Source organism: Astatotilapia calliptera, chromosome 12 (assembly GCF_964374335.1).
Source record: "Astatotilapia calliptera chromosome 12, fAstCal68.1, whole genome shotgun sequence".
NCBI classification, from domain to species: domain Eukaryota; kingdom Metazoa; phylum Chordata; class Actinopteri; order Cichliformes; family Cichlidae; genus Astatotilapia; species Astatotilapia calliptera.
This window is the reverse complement of record NC_137433.1, coordinates 22,276,355-22,296,205: the sequence shown is the minus strand read 5'-3', so window position 1 is coordinate 22,296,205 and position 19,851 is coordinate 22,276,355. Positions and strand designations below refer to the sequence as shown.

The 19,851-nt window shown below is 40.0% G+C and overlaps 1 protein-coding gene across 2 annotated transcripts in view; it reads left to right on the top strand.

Annotated features, from left to right (window-relative positions):
* Positions 1-64: 64 nt before the first annotated feature.
* mlxip (MLX interacting protein) overlaps positions 65-19,851 on the top strand; it is a 28,188-nt gene continuing 8,401 nt past the window's right edge. Inside the window, exons 1-14 of one of the 2 annotated variants that reach the window (XM_026187134.2) lie at positions 65-656; positions 4,795-4,901; positions 7,839-7,921; positions 8,123-8,212; positions 8,338-8,379; positions 12,509-12,683; positions 12,794-12,883; positions 13,061-13,155; positions 14,627-15,197; positions 16,893-16,999; positions 17,583-17,691; positions 17,778-17,911; positions 18,132-18,239; positions 18,345-18,472. In XM_026187134.2, coding sequence (XP_026042919.2) covers positions 334-656; positions 4,795-4,901; positions 7,839-7,921; positions 8,123-8,212; positions 8,338-8,379; positions 12,509-12,683; positions 12,794-12,883; positions 13,061-13,155; positions 14,627-15,197; positions 16,893-16,999; positions 17,583-17,691; positions 17,778-17,911; positions 18,132-18,239; positions 18,345-18,472 — 2,162 coding nt within the window. In that variant the 5' untranslated portion in view covers positions 65-333. Of the gene's footprint in view, positions 657-4,794; positions 4,902-7,838; positions 7,922-8,122; positions 8,213-8,337; positions 8,380-12,439; positions 12,684-12,793; positions 12,884-13,060; positions 13,156-14,626; positions 15,198-16,892; positions 17,000-17,582; positions 17,692-17,777; positions 17,912-18,131; positions 18,240-18,344; positions 18,473-19,851 lie in introns of both variants that reach the window. The other variant, XM_026187133.2, reaches the window with a different exon arrangement.

Genomic DNA, 19,851 nt, shown 5'->3' with positions numbered 1-19,851 from the left:
AGGGTCTGATTAGTGGGCGGGGCTCTGCGGCGGCCCAATCAGAGGCGCTTTTCGACAGGAACTTCCTGCTCTGGGCAGAGGGTCCAGTGAGCAGCTTCTCGTCAGCTGGTGGTTGAGACTCGTAGCTACGTCAACTCAAGACAACAAGTTAAGTTGGGAGTTTAATGACCGACAGCGAGCTTAGCGATGAGTGAACCGAGGGCCTCGACTCCGCGGCGTGAAGCTGGTGAAGTTTAACGGTCGGCGTGTTCTCCGGAGAGACTCATGAAAGGGAGAGTTTTATTGTTCTAGCTTGCTGGCTAACTTTAGCCATTTGTCTGGTGAGTTATCGACATGGCTATGAGCGAGGTGTCCCTGCGGCACAAATATCGTTGCCCTTCCGCGAGCATAAAGCAGGAGCAGGATGACGACTCGGACACGGAGGAGACTCACCTAGGGCTGAGGAAGGCAGAAGGACTGGAGTCTCAGATCATCCATAGCGGACACTTCATGGTGTCCTCGCCCCACACCGAGCATCCGCCGAAGAAAGGCTACGACTTCGACACTGTCAACAAACAAACGTGTCAGACCTATCATTTTGGAAAAGCGAGCTCGTCGCACTTCTCCATAGACGCCTCACTGACGAAGCTCTTTGAGTGCATGACTCTGGCGTATAGGTAAGTTATGGCGAACTATGTAAACACATGGGGACTATTCATTTTCACTTTAGCTCCTCCTCACCCACTCCTCCACGCTGAGCTTTCCTCTATGTGCAGAGTCAGGCATGGGGCGACTGCATGCGGTCACGAGTCTTCCTTTAACTTCCTGCTCGATGATCATGATTTTGTAGGGAGTGTGGTCCTGGAGATAGTTGTAGAAGCCTTACTTAGATCAAGGAACTAGACACGGAGAAAAAACAAGCCCTGCATCTAATTATGTAGGGATTTAGGTTGAATTGTGTAAATTGCTAAAAAATATCCTCTGCAACTCATATTATACTACATGACATCACCGGGTTGTGAATTTGCAGTATTTTTTATTTTGTAGAAATGTAGGCCACCTTTCCAGTAAGACTACTTTCTTTTGATTGGGTGCTTCTTAAAAAAGTTAGTTAGCACTAACTACTGCAACTCGCATTCACTCAACCACACACACATACAGTGACTTAACTAAAACACACACATCCACTCTACCACTTGAGACAGTTCTACTCTGTTCTGCTCTAGTTCTACTCTGGCCAAGCCGCATTGTCCAAAAGACTCACACAGTGTGCAGTACAGTAAATAATACTCAGTACAGTAAATACATGCAAAAATGATGCAACGGAAAAGAATTGGTCAAGAGGGACAGGCTGTAAAATTTGACAGGAAGAATGGAAAGACGGGAAACTGTGAACCAACCCCTTTGGATCGTAATAAACATTTCCCCTTAAGGCACTTTGGAATTTTTTTTTTTGTTTGTTTTTTAATTTAATGGTCAGTCTTTTTACAATTCAGCACTCAGATATCAGAATGGTACACCTGCATCCCTTAAGTCCACAAAGCGTCAGTGATTTTTATCATTGATTGTTTGACTCTCCCATCTTGTTGTTATCTCACACTGAACAGACAGAACCGTTACTGTGGTGTGTGTGTGTGTGTGTGTGTGTGTGTGTGTGTGTGTGTGTGTGTGTGTGTGTGTGTGTGTGTGTGTGTGTGTGTGTGTGTGTGTGTGTGTGTGTGTGTGTGTGTGTGTGTGTGTGTGTGTGTGTGAGAGGGAGAGAGAGAGAGCCATATTGACCATTGCTGAGTCAAGCCACATTGTCCTATCTGTGTGACCACACATTAATGTTTAGCATTATAGTCGTTAGAGAATATTTCAGGGCTCTGGTAATTAAATTGTTCCTACTTAAATTAAGTTGTACCTCATCCCTTCTTACTAACCCCATTGAGTTTTGCAGTTTTCTCATCCAGGAACCCTAGAACCAAAAAATCTGGATGCAGGAATCAACTAGATATGTTGTTATGCTGACCCTTGTGCACAGTGGATGTTTATAAAAGTTTAATTTGTTTTGTGGCAGGCTTATCTACAGTCATGTGAAAGAGGAAGTTTTCACAGGACTCTGTGCAATCCTGTTAAAACCTAAAAGCACCCTTACTGCTGCCACAATGAAGGAAAGTAGCAGCCAGGTTTTATAGATCATCAGTAAATGTGAGCACCTTTATGAAAGCAGAAGTTTTGCCAGTTTGCTGGTATGGACATCCCAGAAAATTCACCTCAGATTAACCAGTGCTCGTAAAACCAGCAAAAACCACAAAGAGCTATGTCTCAGACTCTAAAGGTCTCAGTTGAAATGTCAAATGTTAAAGTTAATGACAGAAATAGAAAAAGACTGAACAAGTATAGCTTGTTTGGACGGCCTGTTTGGAAAAAGTCTCTTCTCTCATTGATAACAGGATGGGAAAACACAGCAGCAAATCAACAACAGAATGTCTGAAAAAGGAAAGGATCGAGGTTTTGCAAATGGCCCAGTCAATGTTCAGACCTCAACCCAATTAAAATGCTGTGGCAGGACTTAGAAAAAACTTGTGCATAAACAAATACCTGCAAAGTTTATATAACTGATGCAACACTGTAATGAAGAGTGGGTGAAAACTTCTCCACAATGGTATGAGTGACTGATAAAATCCTGCAGCAAACAATTACTTGGAGTTAATGCTACAAAAAGGTTGATCTACAAGCCGTTGAATCATAGGGCGTAATTAGTCTGTGGGCAGAGTCCTGTAAAAGCGTTCCTTTTCACATGACTGTACTTGTTATTGTTTCTTCGCTGATTAGACATGAAGTTAGCATGGCAATTTTTCCTGTGCGCTAGTGGGATGAATCAAACATACTGATCATGTCAGCACTCTGAGTTGAACTGTAAACAAAGCTGCACATGCTTCTGTGGTTGTAGTAGAGGTATGGACTGTGTTTTAAAGACATTTCTACTTGGTATGAAGTCAATGCAGAAGGCTCTTAAAACTAGCATTCTCCTTCATAGCCAACAGACTGGTGGTTTTATAAAATGAGTTTATATGACTTGGTGACATATCAGATTAAAAGAACAGGACACCCCCACCATGACCCTGGCTCAGGCCTGTACATCAAAATTTGCCTTAGTTTAAAATCTGATTTCTGTGCCATCATCATATGTGTAGCACATAAGTGCTTCAGAATTAAAAATATTTATTTCTCATCAATAGTTGATTCATTTTAAAGCCAAAAATATGTCAATTATTCGTGTAAACTGTGCATCTCAAGTTTCCAGTTCAATTACAGATCCAGACAATGTTGAGCAGTTATGCCTGAGCAGGGATTTATAAAATTAATTGACAATCACTATAACTCAATTGCCAGTTGTTCCATGCAGCTCTTATTACAAGGTAATGCCTCCATGCAATACTTAAATCAGATAAATAAAGCACCTTGTTATTCTGAAAAGGTAGAATTTGCAAACTTACAATCAATAAATAGGATTATTGATTGTATGTTTGCATAAAAGCAGTGCTTTTGTGCAGATTTAAAGAAGAAGGTTTAAAGATGGTCCCTATAATGGTACATTATAGTAATAGTGGCCGTACTCATAGTTTTCTGTTTACAGCTATGTTTGAGGTGCCAGTTGCTCAGAGGATTTCCTTTGCCCTGATTATTTAAAGATACAGTTACTGTTCTGTTGTTTTTGTTGTAAGTGATGAGGGTTTATTTCAGCAAAAGGGCATTTACCATTGAAACGGTTGTATATGCTCCAAAAGACTCACACAGTGTGCAGTACAGTAAATAATACTCAGTACAGTAAATAAACAAACAAATGATGGAAAGGAAAAGAATTGGTCAAGAGAGACAGGCTGTAAAATTTGACAGGAAGAATGGAAAGACGGGAAACTGTGAGCCAACCCCTTTGGATTGTAGTAAACATTTCCTCGTTAAGGCGCGTTGGAAATTTTTTTGTTGTTGTTTTTTAATTTAATGGTCAGTCTTTTTACAATTTAGCACTCGGATATCAGAATGGTACACCTGCACCCCTTAAGTCCACGAAGCGTCAGTGATTTTTATCATTGATTGTTTGACTCTCCCATCTTGTTTTTATGTGACACTGAACAGACAGAATCGTTACTGTGATGTAATCATTAAGCGCACATGCTGTACACATACCTGCACATACAGATGAGTTCCTCCAGTGCTCACTTGTCTCAACATTACCGACGTGTGTGTGTGTCTGTATATTAGTGATGTTACTGTTTGCGTAAGCAGCAGGAGCAGCTGCCATCATCTTGTTGTATAACTTGTAACTCAAGCATGACTTTAAACAGGCTTCCTTTTTCTTGTCTGCCTTTGCTTTCCCGCTCTTGTGGTTAGACATAAGTCACGGGTTGAGCAGGCGAACAACACATGTGGTTTATTTTCACACCTTTTTTAATGTGATTATACATTTTTATTTATTTACATTTTGTCCTGCGGCCCACCTCTGTTCAAATATAATTAGCCAAATTTAGGCCGCACAGTTGGTGAAACTCTTTCGTCAGACACATAACTCCTGTCAGAGGATGGTGCTCCCTTACTTTTTTACTAATTGATGGGTGTTGGATCAGTATAGCCTCTAAGTATCACTATTAGGCTTTAAAAAAAACCTGTGATCATTTCACCTGAAAAAGATACGTGATTAACGTGTGCATGATCAATTAATCAAAGAAAAAAACTGTTTGTGATTTGCTAATGCAGGTTATTCTTACAGTATTTTAAAGGTTTTGGTTTGGTCTTACAGTTATTTCACTGATGTTTTTCTTTCCTTTTCAGTGGTAAGTTGGTGTCTCCAAAGTGGAAGAACTTCAAAGGGCTAAAACTGCTTTGGAGAGACAAGATTCGCCTGAACAACGCCATATGGCGAGCCTGGTACATCCAATGTAAGAGTTCCACAGTGCTTTTCATTTCATACACAAAATGTGAAAGTGACTGTTTTTGGTTAATATTTAATTAAACATTGCCTTCAGTGTAACACAATTTGAATCAATCATAGAATCCAGTTATTTTTAGAAGTGACTGTTTTGCGGTTTCTTTTGATGTGCTGCTCTTAGTTTCTCTAACTGCATAGCTCTTTTCTTCCCAAATGAATTTTGCACCAGGTATGTTTAGTTTCACTCCTATTTAATTGGTTTTCAGCTAATTAAAGTGGAAATAAATGTATGTTTAAAAGAAAAAGAATTCAACACAAAATGATTGACTAAGAAGCCTAATACAGTACTGTGGAAGTCTAGAGGCACTCCTCATTTCTTTAAGTTTTGCTTCTGGACCTTTGTGTAATTTTTTTAAAGTGGTCTTAAGCAGTAGTTCTCCAGGCTTAAAAGTCTTTCAAAGTTTTTCTGTGGACAGCAGCTGCTTTTTTTTCAGTCCGTTAATTCTACCTCACCCTTTTCAAAGAGATAATTTTATTAAGCGACTTAATGCTGCTATATATGACACTAAAGCATAAAAAAGGCATATAACTCCAGGGATTAAGCAGTGTTGTGTCTACTCATAGCACTGAACTTATCAACTTATTTTTTTCTGTCAGGTTCCCCCCCCCCCCCCCATTATAAAATTTTAGCAATTATTGTTCCAATGTGTAATTTCTAATGAGACACTAGTTTTAATCACTACAAAAACTGCATAAAGATCTAAAACAATATGCATAAGAAGGGGAGGAACATGAAAGGCTTTGAAAAACTAACTACACCCATAATTTAGTGCCTCGTAGAACCACCTTTAGCAGCTCTATGTTGAAGTACTTGTTTTACATGTGAATTTATCTGCCTCTCACATTATTGTGAAGAAATTTGGCCCGCTCTTTTTTTTTTTTTTTTCTTCTTTTTTTTTCACAATGTTGTTTCAGGTCAGTTTTGCGGGCGTTCATTTGTGCACAGTTCTCTTAAGGTCCTGGCACATCATTTCAGTCAGGTTGATGTCTGGACTTTGACTGGGCCATTGGAAAACCTCAATTCCTTTAGCTATTGAACAGATGGCTTCACATTTGTATCAAGAATGCACTCTGACAGTTAGTGTGAGGTGTCTGTGTTTGGTTTATTTTGCAAACTTTGCAAGCTGTGCTGACATGTTCCTTTAGAGAGAAGAGGAGTTCTCCTGGCAACCGTTCCAAACAAGCTGTGCTTGTTCAGTGCTTTTGAAGTGATCTAAATGTAACATTTAACATGCTAACTGAAGCCTGCAGAGTCTGAGATGTAGGCTTGAGGTTTTTTTTGTGTGTTTTAAAAATATATATATATATTTATTTATTTATTTTTATTGTTTGACTTTTTTCTGGGACATCTCCCCTTTGGATTGTGGGATTATGTTAATATACACCTGAATGCTCCAGGTGAGCTTTGCAGATGATCAGTTAATTAATCAAGTGCATTTGATTTCCAGTGCCTTCCTTTCTTAAAGCTATCTAAGCAGTAAGGGTATAGTTATTCACAGGACTGCATAGAGCCTGTGAAAACTTTGTTTTTCATGTGACTTTAGATCCTGGGGGGAAATCAGGTCAGAGCACAGGAAGTGTGGAATCAGCAGTATGTGTTTGATGGGCTTCATAAAAATCTCTTGCTATACCAGATAAATTAGAAGCCATTTACAAACAACAAAGAAATACAGGATAGGATGAGATATGCACTTAATAATGATACTAAAGGGAATGGAAAGGATGTCATGCCGGTCTTACTTCCACCATAATAGATCTTAGAGACAGTTTCTGATCTTCTGTCTCCAGTATCCTTTCATACACAGGCTGATCCAGCAATGTGAGAGCAGAGTGAAGGGGTTTGGAGAAACCTGTAATCAACCTCTCTTATTATCACTGTTGAAATCTTTTACACATTTTGTGGGACATGTACTGACCTGAATACTGCTTTTAAAAACGCTTTGTTGGAATGGACTATTAGTATCATGGTTAGGACATGTCAGCATGCTTTTCTCACTGAAATTATAGTTCAAGCTTCTATTTGTGTTTATAAATAGCTACTTGTGGTCCTTCTGATATAATACTTTATCACATGTGAAGATGTTTCTTGAAAGTCATTACTACAGCAGAGGCTTAGCCACTTTTCCAGACATGCAGTAAACCTAATTCTAGAAAAAAATGAAAAGTAAACAGAGAAGCACACGGACTACACTTATAATCCATGTTTTGCAAGCTGAGCCACTATGTTTTGGCTAATATATTTCAAAGTTATACCAGCCTGGCGATAGCTGACTTAAAACTGAAAACTGCATGTCTTAAATACACTTTGATGTGAATCTAAGGTCACCGCAGGTGACGCCTGATTTGTGGAAGTGACTAATAGTAACTTTCATTTACATCACTAAGTAAACTAAATCTGGGTCAAGTGTTTCTGAGCTGGGTGAGTTATAACTAAACAAATAGAGCTATTTATTTTAACAATGAAGCTTTCATTTGCAGTTGTAGTCAAAATGTTACATCCACTCATCGTGGGTATAAATGTTGAAGCAATTTTGGGCCTTTGGTCAATTCGTTGAACTCTTCTTTTTCTACGGTGGAAAAAGAAAAGGGTAAATATATAGACGCAGTCGTTTAGAAATGAGCGTATTCTAGTTTGTTTTGTTTTCTGTTTTTAAATCACCAGAGATGTATGCAGTACAATCATTCCACCCTGGAAAAATAGCAGTTTGAAGAAGTCATTAGGGGACCAAAATAACCTTGACATTCGTGTGCATGATGAATGTATGGGAACCCTAACTGTACATACCTGTTATGTTGCTTGTTTTTTTTCATATTCTGCAAATATCTTTTTCTAAGATGGAAAAATCCAACTCTCTATTTTAAACTTGAGTTATTTTTCAAACCCCAGATGTGGAGAAAAGATCGAATCCTGTTTGTCACTTTGTGACACCACTTGATGGAAGTATGGACCTGGACATCCCTCGTCCTGAGGTAAAGATGAAGAAGTTGTGATCATTGTGAGATGCACAGAGACTTGTTTTTTCTTTTCACTGAAATCATCCAGTTGTCCAGACACTCAAACCACTTTCTTGAAATTGATGTTTGTTTTCCTTTCCTGCTTCCTTTCTTTGTACCATATGCTTCTCATAGGCTTCGTTTTAGTTCCTATCTCTTGCCTTCTCTCTTTTCCAGGCCATCGCTGCAGAGGGGAAATGCTGGAAAAGAAGAATTGAAATTGTCATAAGAGAATACCACAAATGGAGAACATACTTTAAGAAAAGGGTGCAGTATAGTTTTACTGAAACATTGTTTCTGTTACAAAGATGCTGAGAAATTTTAGTAGACATGTTGTTTGGCCATAAAGCATAAATATTTATTTAATGTTGAACTTGTGAACTCTTTTATAGCTACAGAAACACAAGGATGACGACCTCTCGAGCTTACTTAAGGTATGCAGCATTGCAACATGCTTAGGTCACTAACAAGACGTTAATATTAACATAATCATTAGTGTCAACATCTAACATCTGTTCAGCCAGATATTGATACTGATGAAATGAAACCACACTAACCCAGTCAACTTGAAATTATTTGTACTTAGAAGATCATCTGTGACTATGCATACAAGGCACTTATGATTGTGTGCATCTAATTTAGCTTGTAAAACTATGTACTCACTCACTCACTCATTCAGGGTCCCATTATACCCGGCATGTGGAATATTGTCACCTCTCCCATCATTTCCGCCAGTCGTGCACTTCTTGATGTGCACGACAAAATGTGTGTCGCGACACCTGCACACATACCCCCAGTCATCACAGCCATCCCTCAGTTTGATATCCGCTCTTCAACGAGCCAAGCTGCGTGGCGGTACCTTGTTCCTCTCCTTCAGGGAACAGAAGTTATAGATATAACCGTTCATTCCCTTTCATTCGATTCAGTTGATTCACTAGGTACAGCACACAGGTATGGAACATTTCTACACGCCCCACAGAGCAGCCACCGAACTAGAATCAGACCGCCAGCGCTTTAGCGTGTGGTAGACCCAGCAGAAAGGACATCATGAGCCACCAAAGGGGCTGTGACATCCAAATGATAGAACTGAACAAAAGTAATGCCCAACTAGCTGCAGCACAAATATCATGGCCCTTTCAAAAAGAGCCCATGATGTTTCCATTCCCATGGTGGAATGAACTCTCACACCCTGGGGCAAAGCAAGACTCTTGGTGCTGTACACCAGTGAGATGGCTTCTATAATCCAGTGGGAAAGCCACTGTTTAGGCAGAGCAGGACCTCTGGCTGGATTAGCAAAGCAGACAAACAACTGGTCACATAAACTCACATTCTGAGTAAAACCAGAATCAAACGTTATGCCAAGGTTCCTAACAGAGAATTTTGCCAAATAACCAAGAGGTCCAGGTGTCTCATTTATCCCAGACATGCATTATTCTTGTGCAAAGATAATTATTTTAGTTTTGTCTTAATTTAACTGAAGAAAACCATCCACCTGCCAGCCACTGCTTAACAGTGTCAGGGCACTTTAACAAACTGTGGAGTTTAGACATGAGCGCTGATGTCGAGGTGTGAGTGTCAAACCTATGGTTCAGGAGAATACTGGAGCAGCTACCTGTGCTGTAATGCTGACTATAAATGGATGTGGTTGTGTGATGTCATCACACAACCATGTGAAAGGACCAACATGCCGGGTATGGTGGCATCCTCACCCATTCAGCACTGTGCAAAAGTTTGAGGTGTTAAATTTAAAGTGGAGCTTTAAAGAAAATGAACCTGTTGATTAGTTTTACTCAAACTTCAGCCCAAAATAAAATCTGTATTTGGTGTTAGTGATCATTCACTTTAAAACAGCAACTGTTTTTCTGGGGGTTTATGTCAGCTTCTGTTCCTTCATGCAATCCCAGACGCAGTTCATGATAAAATTTGAGCTCTTTGTGGAGCCTAAAACATTTTATTTTTGTTTTGATGTGAGTGAATATGGATATAAAACCCCACTCATCTGTCCTCAGTACTTCCTCCGTGAAGACGTACAGTGTCCAGTCAAAAGTCATACAAACTGATATTTTATTTGACTACCTGTAGCTTTAATGACGGCACACATTTGCCATGGTGACATTTTAATAAGCCGTTTTCTCTTTTCAGTAAATAATCTCAGGGCATTTATTTCTATCAACAGTTGCATGAATTTTTCACCAACAAAGGTTTTGTGTTGATGCGATTCGAGTGGCAGCTTATAGTGCTGTGAATGTCTGCTCATATGTGTAAGTGGACTCGTATTTGTATAGCACATTCCTAATGACGCAGAGTGCTCAACTCACACACACATTCATACAGCAATAAGCTTTATTACCCTGAGCTTAAAGGTGGTATGACTTACAGCCGTATCACTCTCTGGTTCAGTGAGCATGGCATTTCAGTATATTCAGGTAGTCAGCTGACCTAAAACATTGCTTAAATAGGCCTGAACAACCGGAGCAACCCCAGATCACAACACCACCTCCACTAGGGATCATGGATGCATTACTTCAGCCATTTCTCTTCTTACCCTGCTTCATCTAGTATTGGTATGAGTCCGATGTTTGTGCTCCATAGCGAAATGAAGTCTTTTTTTTTTCCCAGTTAGTCTCACTAATTAGTGGTTTTCTCGAAGCTGCACAGCTGTTTAATTTCAGTCCCTTTAGTTCTCTTCTCATCATGTGTGGAAATGCTGTTACTTTTACTGTTATCAACATATCAATGACTTCTAATGTTTATTTATTTACTTTTTTAAGATTTAATTTCTCCAAATGTTTTTCCAGATATGATTGTTCAGGATTTCTTTTGATTTAATAGTATATTAGACAGTATTTAACTCAGTTTTACCCTTTTCAGTTTTTTTCTTTGCTTGATCTAGGACAATAATTTGGCTGAAATGGAGTAACACAATTTCCATGAGTATGGGATAGATTTTTCAACGTGGCTGTTTAAGAAATGAGAAGCTAATCGCTGCATCATTTACAGTCAAATAACATGTTGCAAGCTGAAACATAGTAATCACTGCAGTAATTATCCAATTATTGGAAGACTCTTGGCTTTTTGCGTAGTTACATCCAGGTGGTGACTTATTTTGGGGGCTGGCCATTGCATGCCTGTTGCTGAGAAAAGAAGGAATGGGATGGGAATGTGTTTTCCGTTTCAAAGATGAAGCCAAAATAATGCAGGCTATATCAGCGAGGGAACAATGTTCACAGAGGACAGAGGAGTGCCCACTCTGAGTCGAGGACGAGTTCCTGCCCCAAGTGGAGGAGTTTAAGTACCTTGGGGTCTTGTTCACGAGTGACAGGAGAAGGGAGTGAGAGCTCGACAGACGGTCTGTTGTGGTGAAGAGAGAGCTGAGAGTAAAAGCGAAGCTCTCAATTTACTGGTCGATCTATGTCCCTACCCTCACCTGTGGTCACGAGCTGTGGGTAGTGACCGAAAGAACGAGATCACGGATACAAGCGGCGGAAATGGGCTTCCTCCAAAGGGTGGCTGGCCTCTCCCTTAGAGATAGGGTGAGAAGTTCGACCATTTGGGAGGGGCTCAGAGTAGAGCCGCTGCTCCTCCACATCGAAAGGAGCCAGTTGAGGTGGTTCGGGCATCTGACAAGGATGCCTCCTGGGCGAGGTCTTCCAGGCATGTCCCACCGGGAGGAGGCCCTGGGGCAGGACACACTGGATAGATTATATATCTCGGCTGGCCTGGGAACGCCTTGGTGTTCCCCCGGACAAGCTGGAGGAGGTGGGTGGGGAGAGGGAGGTCTGGGCTTTTCTGTTTGGGCTGCTACCCCCGCAACCCGGCCCCGGATAAGCAGAAGAAAATGGACGGATGGATGTTTTGAGCTGCTTTTTATGTGTTGAAAAAGTATTCAGTATGGAGAGATCATTCGGACAAGTTCAAATGATTTACGAGATACAGAATTTGAATAAAAGCTATTTAGTGATTAGGATGTGGAACAGCGGAGCAGTGACCCAGCAGTGACAGGAGTTTGGACAGGATCCTCTAAGATCTAGAGACTAATGGTGGTGAAGAGGGAAATGGAAGCTTTGATGGGGCTCTGAGACACCGGGGGGAGGTGGAAGTGCATGAATGCGAGTCTGACATTACAATGACAGAAGAGCACTGAGATCTGAAGCATGCAGGAAGCAAGCTGATTGGGTCATAGAAGAAAATGATTGGACTAGAGTAATGATGTCAGTCTTGAGTTTGACAGCATGGAAAAGTAAATGTAAACAATAAATAAATAAATTAGCAGCCTGCTTGAATGTAGATCGAGGTTAATCTTTTAGGCTTCACTTAAAAGACTGAATTGTAGCTTGTATCGTTTAAAAAAACCAAACATCTAAAATGCATAAAATGAAATTTCCCATCAAACTTTTGCACAGTTCATGTAAATGAGGAGTTCACAATACTACGTGATGCTGCATGCTTGTGTGTTGCTAACTGGTGTGGTTACTGCATTTTGAACGCTCAAAGGGGCCGGAGGAGCAGTTATCCCTGTTTGGGGAAGTCTCTCCAGACATGCTCCGTGTCTCCTTTTATCAGGATGAAGAGGCCGCTGCACGCTGTGTGACTCGTCGTATGATTACTGAAGCGCCTGCCCCCATGGAGATGGACAACCTTTTCGATATGGACGTTTTGATGTCTGAGTTTACAGACACATTGTTCTCTACGCTGGCCTCACACCAGCCCATACCCTTCCCTAATCCGAGGGAGATTGGTAAGAAAATCAAGAAAAGATATGCTTGTGGAACTGGATCTCTTATATTTGCATAAACACAGCCATGCCGTGGCCCTTACTCCCCATAACTCTGCCTCTCCTGTCCAAAGCTCATGCAGGGAATGCTGACATGATCCAACCAGGACTCATCCCGTTACAGCCTAACTTGGACTTCATGGACTCATTTGATCCACTGCAAGGTAACAGTAAAGCACCACCCACAGCTGCATTAGGACTTGACACAGACTAATAGTGCACACTGTACAGAAATCAAGCACACATATTCTAGTAACTCTGCTACAGCAGTTGACCTAGCCTAACGCAAAAAGTAGTGTGGTTTTACTAACCTCTAGCTAACATAGAGACTCTTGTTCCAGACTTATTTCACAGCCTCCGTCAGCCCGCCTTCCCCTCTGTTTCCCCCACTGCATCATCTGTCACCCCTCTACCCAGCAGCAGCTCTCAGTCACAGGTAAACACAGATCCAAGGCTCAGTCCCTAACACACACCACCATAAAAACAGTCTGTTCAAGGAGAGTTTTTTTTTTTATTGTCTTAGATTTAAAATTTCTTTGTATTTCTCCCACGTCTGCCACCAACTTTCTGCCTTACTGTAGTTAGACAAAAACAATGAAGTAACATAATAATATTACTAAACTGTTTACACAGCACTTTCATACATGACTTGCTCAAACTGATTAACATTTAATTCATAAAATTTTCAATAAAATTGTGTACTCTAAATAGCTCTGAATATTTGGCTTTTTTTTTCATACCTTCCTCCTTGAAGTTTCTCAAAAGTTTTTTAATCAGCCATGACTTGGCTTTAGTGGAAAAAAATGTGTATCTTTTGGGTCCACGGTTAATTGTTTCTGGGTCCCTGTATGAATTTTAGCAACTCAGACAGTATAAAGGCTCATCATAGCCATGAAAAAGATATGCAGCGTTCGTGAAACCTGAACCTGGTTGAACCAGCAGACACTTTCAAAAGTGACATGAAGGTGTCACAGAGTTGCTGCACATCCATAATGTGAAACTCCTGTTCAACCACCAGTGCTATGGAGATCTGGTGGCTGTGATATTTAAACGGTGCTCAGTCGGTACAAAGTGTACACCACCACCACCACCAGCCTGAACCACTGATAGACAATAGATCATTGCTTTTATGTTACTTACCTCAAAATGTCTTGATTGACGTCAATCAAGACATTTTCACCCAGAGGAACTCCTGCTAACTGGATATTTTACCTTTTTAATCATTCTCTGTAAACCCTACAGATGTTTTTGTGGGAAAATCCAAGCAGGTCAGCAGTTTTTAAAAAAACTCAGAGCAATCAACATCGATGCCACGTTCAAAATTACTTAAATCACTTTTCCTCCTCATTCTGAAATAGTTGTACCTAATAAAGTGTCCAGTGAACTTGTTTAAAAAAACAAGAAGCTTGTTTGACAATTATATATGCACACTGTCATAGTCCTGTCACTGTACTTCACTGTAATTGACTTTAGAAAACCAGTATTTGAAGACAGGACACGTACTACACTTTAAATACTCCATAAATAATCCTTTGGTACAGCACTTAATAATTCTGTTAAAACTATGACCTGTGAAATGAATAAAATAGTGTGGCTCAAAAATAAACTTCAGTATGAAGCAAATCAAAAATCTAAATAAGGTGAAAATATTTTTAAAATAAAAATTTCAATAAAGTAGAAACTTCAAATGAAAATTAAGGTACAGGATCAGTTAGCAGTGAGGTCAGTTATTAATTATTCAGAATATTTAGTATTATAAATCATGGATCCACTCCTGAAACTTTTACTACCGTTAGTTAAAGAGCAGGTATAACAGACAGTCTGTTTACTGTCATAAACCACAGAAGTGTGTCTGCTCTGTGTCATATTTTACTAAGTGTGCTTGTTTCCTTTTCATCCCTTGCCAGGCCCAGTTAATGTCCTCCATGCAGCTGACAACCAACCCCATCTCCCCTTCTAGCCCCATGTCTGTCCCCTCTCCCATGGCCAGTCAGTCAGGCGGTAGTAGCGATGTTGTCTATGCGCACAACTACATGTCCTTGTTCCCTGGGCAGGTGGCGCCCAGTGGTCAGGTTCCCTCTGTCGCTCAGCCGTTATCACATGATCCTCTGGTACAGTGCCTTCCAGGTCAGGACATGGCCTCAGCAGCACCCATGGTTACCTCACCCTTGAACAACACCTCAGTCTTGGATGAGACTGTAGCGGCATCTGTGATTACGCACACAGCCTCCTCTGTCACGCCGAGTGACTCTGCCACCACCTTCAGCCACAGCTCGGATTATAGCACCTTATCTGCACAAGCGCCAGGTCACCCATCCCATCTCCAAACCGTGGCTCCTCTGGCTGCCACTTCTGTACAGCAAACTCAGACTTTTGCTCTGCCTCGACCTTTACAGCCACCCAGTGCCAACAAAAGTCGGCCCATGCCAAGGATCGCTCCTGCTAACACCCTTCCCTCGTCTCAGATCATCCTCACAGGTCTGTGGTTTCTAAAATCAAGATCAGTATTTTATATCTGTAAAATAGAAATGTAAAATGATCATTTTCACCACAAGGTAGCGCTACAGTATGTCTAATGTAATGACTTAATGTTGTAACACACATATTTGACACATATTCACTTGTGTTAGAGTTTTAAGGAAAAAAGTACACTGAGGTAGTTATTTCAAGTATAGATGTTTTCATTTTAAATATGACAATCTTTGTAAGATGTATCAGGAAAAGCTGCTGAAAAGGAGGTTATACTCATCGATGACATTAAAAGACAGATGTAGTGTGCTGGTCTGAAATGCCAGTGTGGAAGTAGCCTAAGCCAGGAGGAGGCGAATCACCCTTTTGTAGAAAACCAAGACTTATTTGATCTTTGAGCTTAGCAAAATGTTTCTGATGAGCTCATCATATCAGTCGCTTCATTTTGTAAACTACAGAGCTACAGTTTCATTGTACTGTGGTCGCAGATTTTGAAGCCATCCTGATAACCTTCTCCCACCAACGATGTGGAGATCCAACCTCTTTAGATCCAATTAAAATCAAGAGATGCTCTGGAAAAGAGTAGAATTCTTGGAACAGAGTTTAATACACTGAATCATATGAACAGCAGGAAAAATACATACAGAAATCTAGCAAGAGAATTACATAGCAGAAAGCAAGCAAAGCAAAACCCCGGGGTGTACAGCCTTGAGCACAGACAGTAGAGCAACTCTGAGACGGACAAGGAGAAACAGCAGAGGGGAAAAAAGTACTGGGGGTGTCCACTGGTCCCCTAATATATAGGGACCCGTATCCCCGCCCCCTGCTGCTGGGTAACTTTCCCACCCGCCTTCCAGCCAAACACAGCTGCAGGGGTCAGGTAGCGGCCAAGGTCTAGGCCAAAGGCCAGTCAGGACTCTGACTACCCTTTCGATTTGGCTTATCACAATAGGTCATGACACGGTCAAACATCACACATTAACCCTAATTATTAAATCTTCACAATCTTATTTTATAATTACATAGGTTCTTAAAACACTTCTCTGTGTGTGTGTGCGTGTGTGTGTGTGTATTTTATCGTGATGTGTTCAGGATCTCTGTTACATTGTTACTGTTTTGGTTGTGCTGCATGAAAGACGTTGAGTGTGTATTAGGGAAGGTTAGTTACCGGAGAGTAAATTATTCAGGACAACTCTCCCCTTACATTAACTGCCCTGTTACTGTACCACCTTAATATACCATGGTGAAGCAAAATGTCTTGTGCTTAAGACTCTACATGAAAGTTAAAATATATATGTTCAGTGCACATAGATATATAGTGTATATAGTTACATAGTTATCATACAAAAATCCACCACAGTACTATTGTGCAAAGTACAATGACGATAAAAAGTTAAACTACACTAAACTTGGGTCTCCGTTAGAGTCAAAAAGAGTAAAGATCTGGGTTTAGGCAGTAGAGTGAGGTTGTCTTTTGATTGAAAAGAAGATAATAGATAAGCAAAAACTGTACCCTAGTTTCTAGGTCACATCCACAGTTTGTCACATTTGGTTTCAAAAAGCCTCAAGAGCTCCTGTCCACAAACCAATGAGCGAGGTTAATGTGGCTACAACCATATTTTATATACATCCTATGATTAGATTTCCCACAGAGCTTTCAGATCACTCTGTAACATTTGTGTATGTGTGTGTAAATCCTCTCAGGCCCTTTCCCAGGTCATGCCAATGCTGTGATTGTTACACCCACACCACTGAAAGCAGATTTGGTCCCTAACACAGGTGTGGTCATCACTTCTCCTGCTCTTGGACCGGTATGTTTGCAGCTTATTGTTTGAATTTATTTCCTACAGTTTTGTTAAATGAATAAATAAATAAATAAATGTGCCCCTTATAAATTGTAAGGTTTTATATCATATTATAACAAAACAAATCTAATTTTTACCATGTCTTAAAAATTAGGTAAGTACAACCTCAGATGAACAACAAGACATGAGAAATCATGTTGTTTGATAATTTATTTTGGAAAAATGTAACCAAAATGCAGAAGCAGTGTGAGAAATGTGATTCTATAGCTTGCAGAATCACATTTAGCAGCAATAACCTAAAGTACATTTTCTGTGCCATCTTCAGTGTCTCATATCTTTGTGGATTAATTTACACTCTTCTTTATAGTGTTTGCAGGTATTTGTTTACGCACACATCTCTTGCCACACTAATTGCCACGTTTTTAAACCCTTAACTGGTCTGGCACCTGTATATTTGTGAAATTTGTTCGAAGGCCGTCTTTTTTATTTTTATTTTTTATTTTTTCTTTAAGTAAAGAGGATTGATATTTATTGCAAAGTTTCTTTCATGTTTTTATATTTATTTTTTGGATATTTTCATGTATCTCAGGCATCTGGATTTCACGTCGTGCCTCAGCCTCAGAAGTCTCAGACGATTGTTCCCAAAGAAAAATCATTTTCCTCTAGCCGCAAAAATCAGAAGGGTTCCTGCAGTGTTGGTGAGAATTAATTCAGAAAGTTACTTTAAACTTCACCTCCACAACGTGTTAAAACCTGTTTTGTTTTTTGTTCCTTTTCTTTTCAGTTCCTAATCAGCCACAATCTGGACAAAGGTCGCCCTGCGGGTTAGATCAGGTTCCTAGCCCACAGTCGTTACCCAGCCCACAGTCATTAATCAGCAGTACCAGTCCAGTTTTGGTGAAGAACGAGCAACCTCAGGTTTGTATTCGTGTGTTTTCAAACATAAAACTCAAACTTAAATAAGTTTGATCATGTTTGAATAGGACTGAAATCCAACTTTACATGTAAAACATCTTAATTAACTGAGATTGACCTTAATGCACGGATTACACCGTCATGGGGCATTTCCGATGTTTCTTTTTAACATTGCATACAATCTCCATAATACTGTCTAATCCTTTGTGCTGTTGTATGACAGATCCGGAGGACCACACACATATCTGCTGAGCAAAAGAGGCGATCAAACATAAATATTGGCTTTAAGACACTCTGCAACCTGGTTCCTGCTCTAAAGTCCCAATCAAATGTAAGCAGGCGTACCTGTATGTTATCATGAAATGTCCAGAACCATGTTTGCCTCTAATGCCTGATTTGTTAATTAAAAACATATTTATTAACTTTGTGCTTTTAGATCAGTAATGCAGTGACGTTACAGAAGACAGTGGAGCACATTATGAAGCTCCAGCAGGAAAGGCAACAAATGCAGGACGAAGTTAAGAGACTACGAGAGGAGATTGAGGAGCTCAACACCTCCATTAGGTATGTTTAAACATTTTGTATCATGTCTTAAACATTGAGCACTGTGCACAAGTCTTTTTTATTTCAATTTTTCTTCTAAGGAGCCAGAGTTTTTACAGTGGTCTTGAGTAATAGTTCTCCTGGATTTTTGATGTTTTTTCAAAGTTTATCTTTGGACATTGGCTGCTTTTTCACATTTTTTCAGTCCAGTTCTTGCACATGACCATTTTCAGAGCCATGTTTTATTTGTTTAAGCTACTTAACGCTGAACTATGAATCATTCAAGGATACAAAGGTACCTGAATCAAGCGCCTACAACTTTAAAAATAATCAGTTTTAAATTGTGTCTTTAGGCACTTTGTCACTAAAAATAAATTATTTGATCCCCTTTTTTGTTTGTTATGACTTAGATAATACAGTCTAACCAAGTCATATCATTAAAAAAATGAAAAAGTTGTTTAGCAATCACTTTTTCACACAGGGCCATGTGTAGGTCCCCCCCCCCCTTAATAATAAACATCTTCATTTAGAAAATGCATTTTGGGTTTACTTATGTAGTCTTTGTCTAAAATTTACATTTGAAACCTTTAAGTGTGGCAAACACAAAAAAGAGAAAATCAGGAAGGGGGTAAACACTTTTTCACACCACTGTATCTAATTAGCAACAGCTTTTTCATCATAACAGTGATCCCAAACACACTGCTGAATGTGCCGATGCAGCTTGGTGGATTGCCGGAGCATTATGACTACCGTAGTCAGGAGTCTCGTGGAGTAATCTGGGTCCAAAACTCCGTCTGTTTCAGGTCCCAAAGTCAAACGAACACTGTGGCATCACCGTCTAAATGATGTGCTACGTAATCGCTGGCGACACAGCTACGTTAGCATAACATAAACACAGTGAAGCTGGAGGATAAACGCTAACTTTTTTCCACTCTATAAAAGCTAGCGTGAGGGTTCCTGATGTTTAGGGACAAATGCAATCACATGGTAGGATTCTGTAAACGGACCAAACTTCAGTCAGTAGAACAACTGAGATAATCCATCCACAATATGAGATTAGTAGTGATGTACTGTTTTCCTTTCAGATCCGATACCAAGAAAATTTCAGGGTGGTATCCACGATACTGATCTGATACCGATACTTTATACAAAAACGTAATGTTTTATTGTACAGTGGTCCCTCGCTATAACGCAGTGGATTTCACCTATGACAGGTTATTTTTGGAACGTAACTCCTGCGATAAACGAGGGACCACTATATTTTAAATTATGGCTTCATAATGGTCACAGGACATCAGACTACTTGTTCTTATTGCTTAATAATGCAGAATTATCATACAGACATAAAAAACCTGAGGTTGTGTATTTGAACACGTTGCCTGCCTGCAGCACTATAGGAC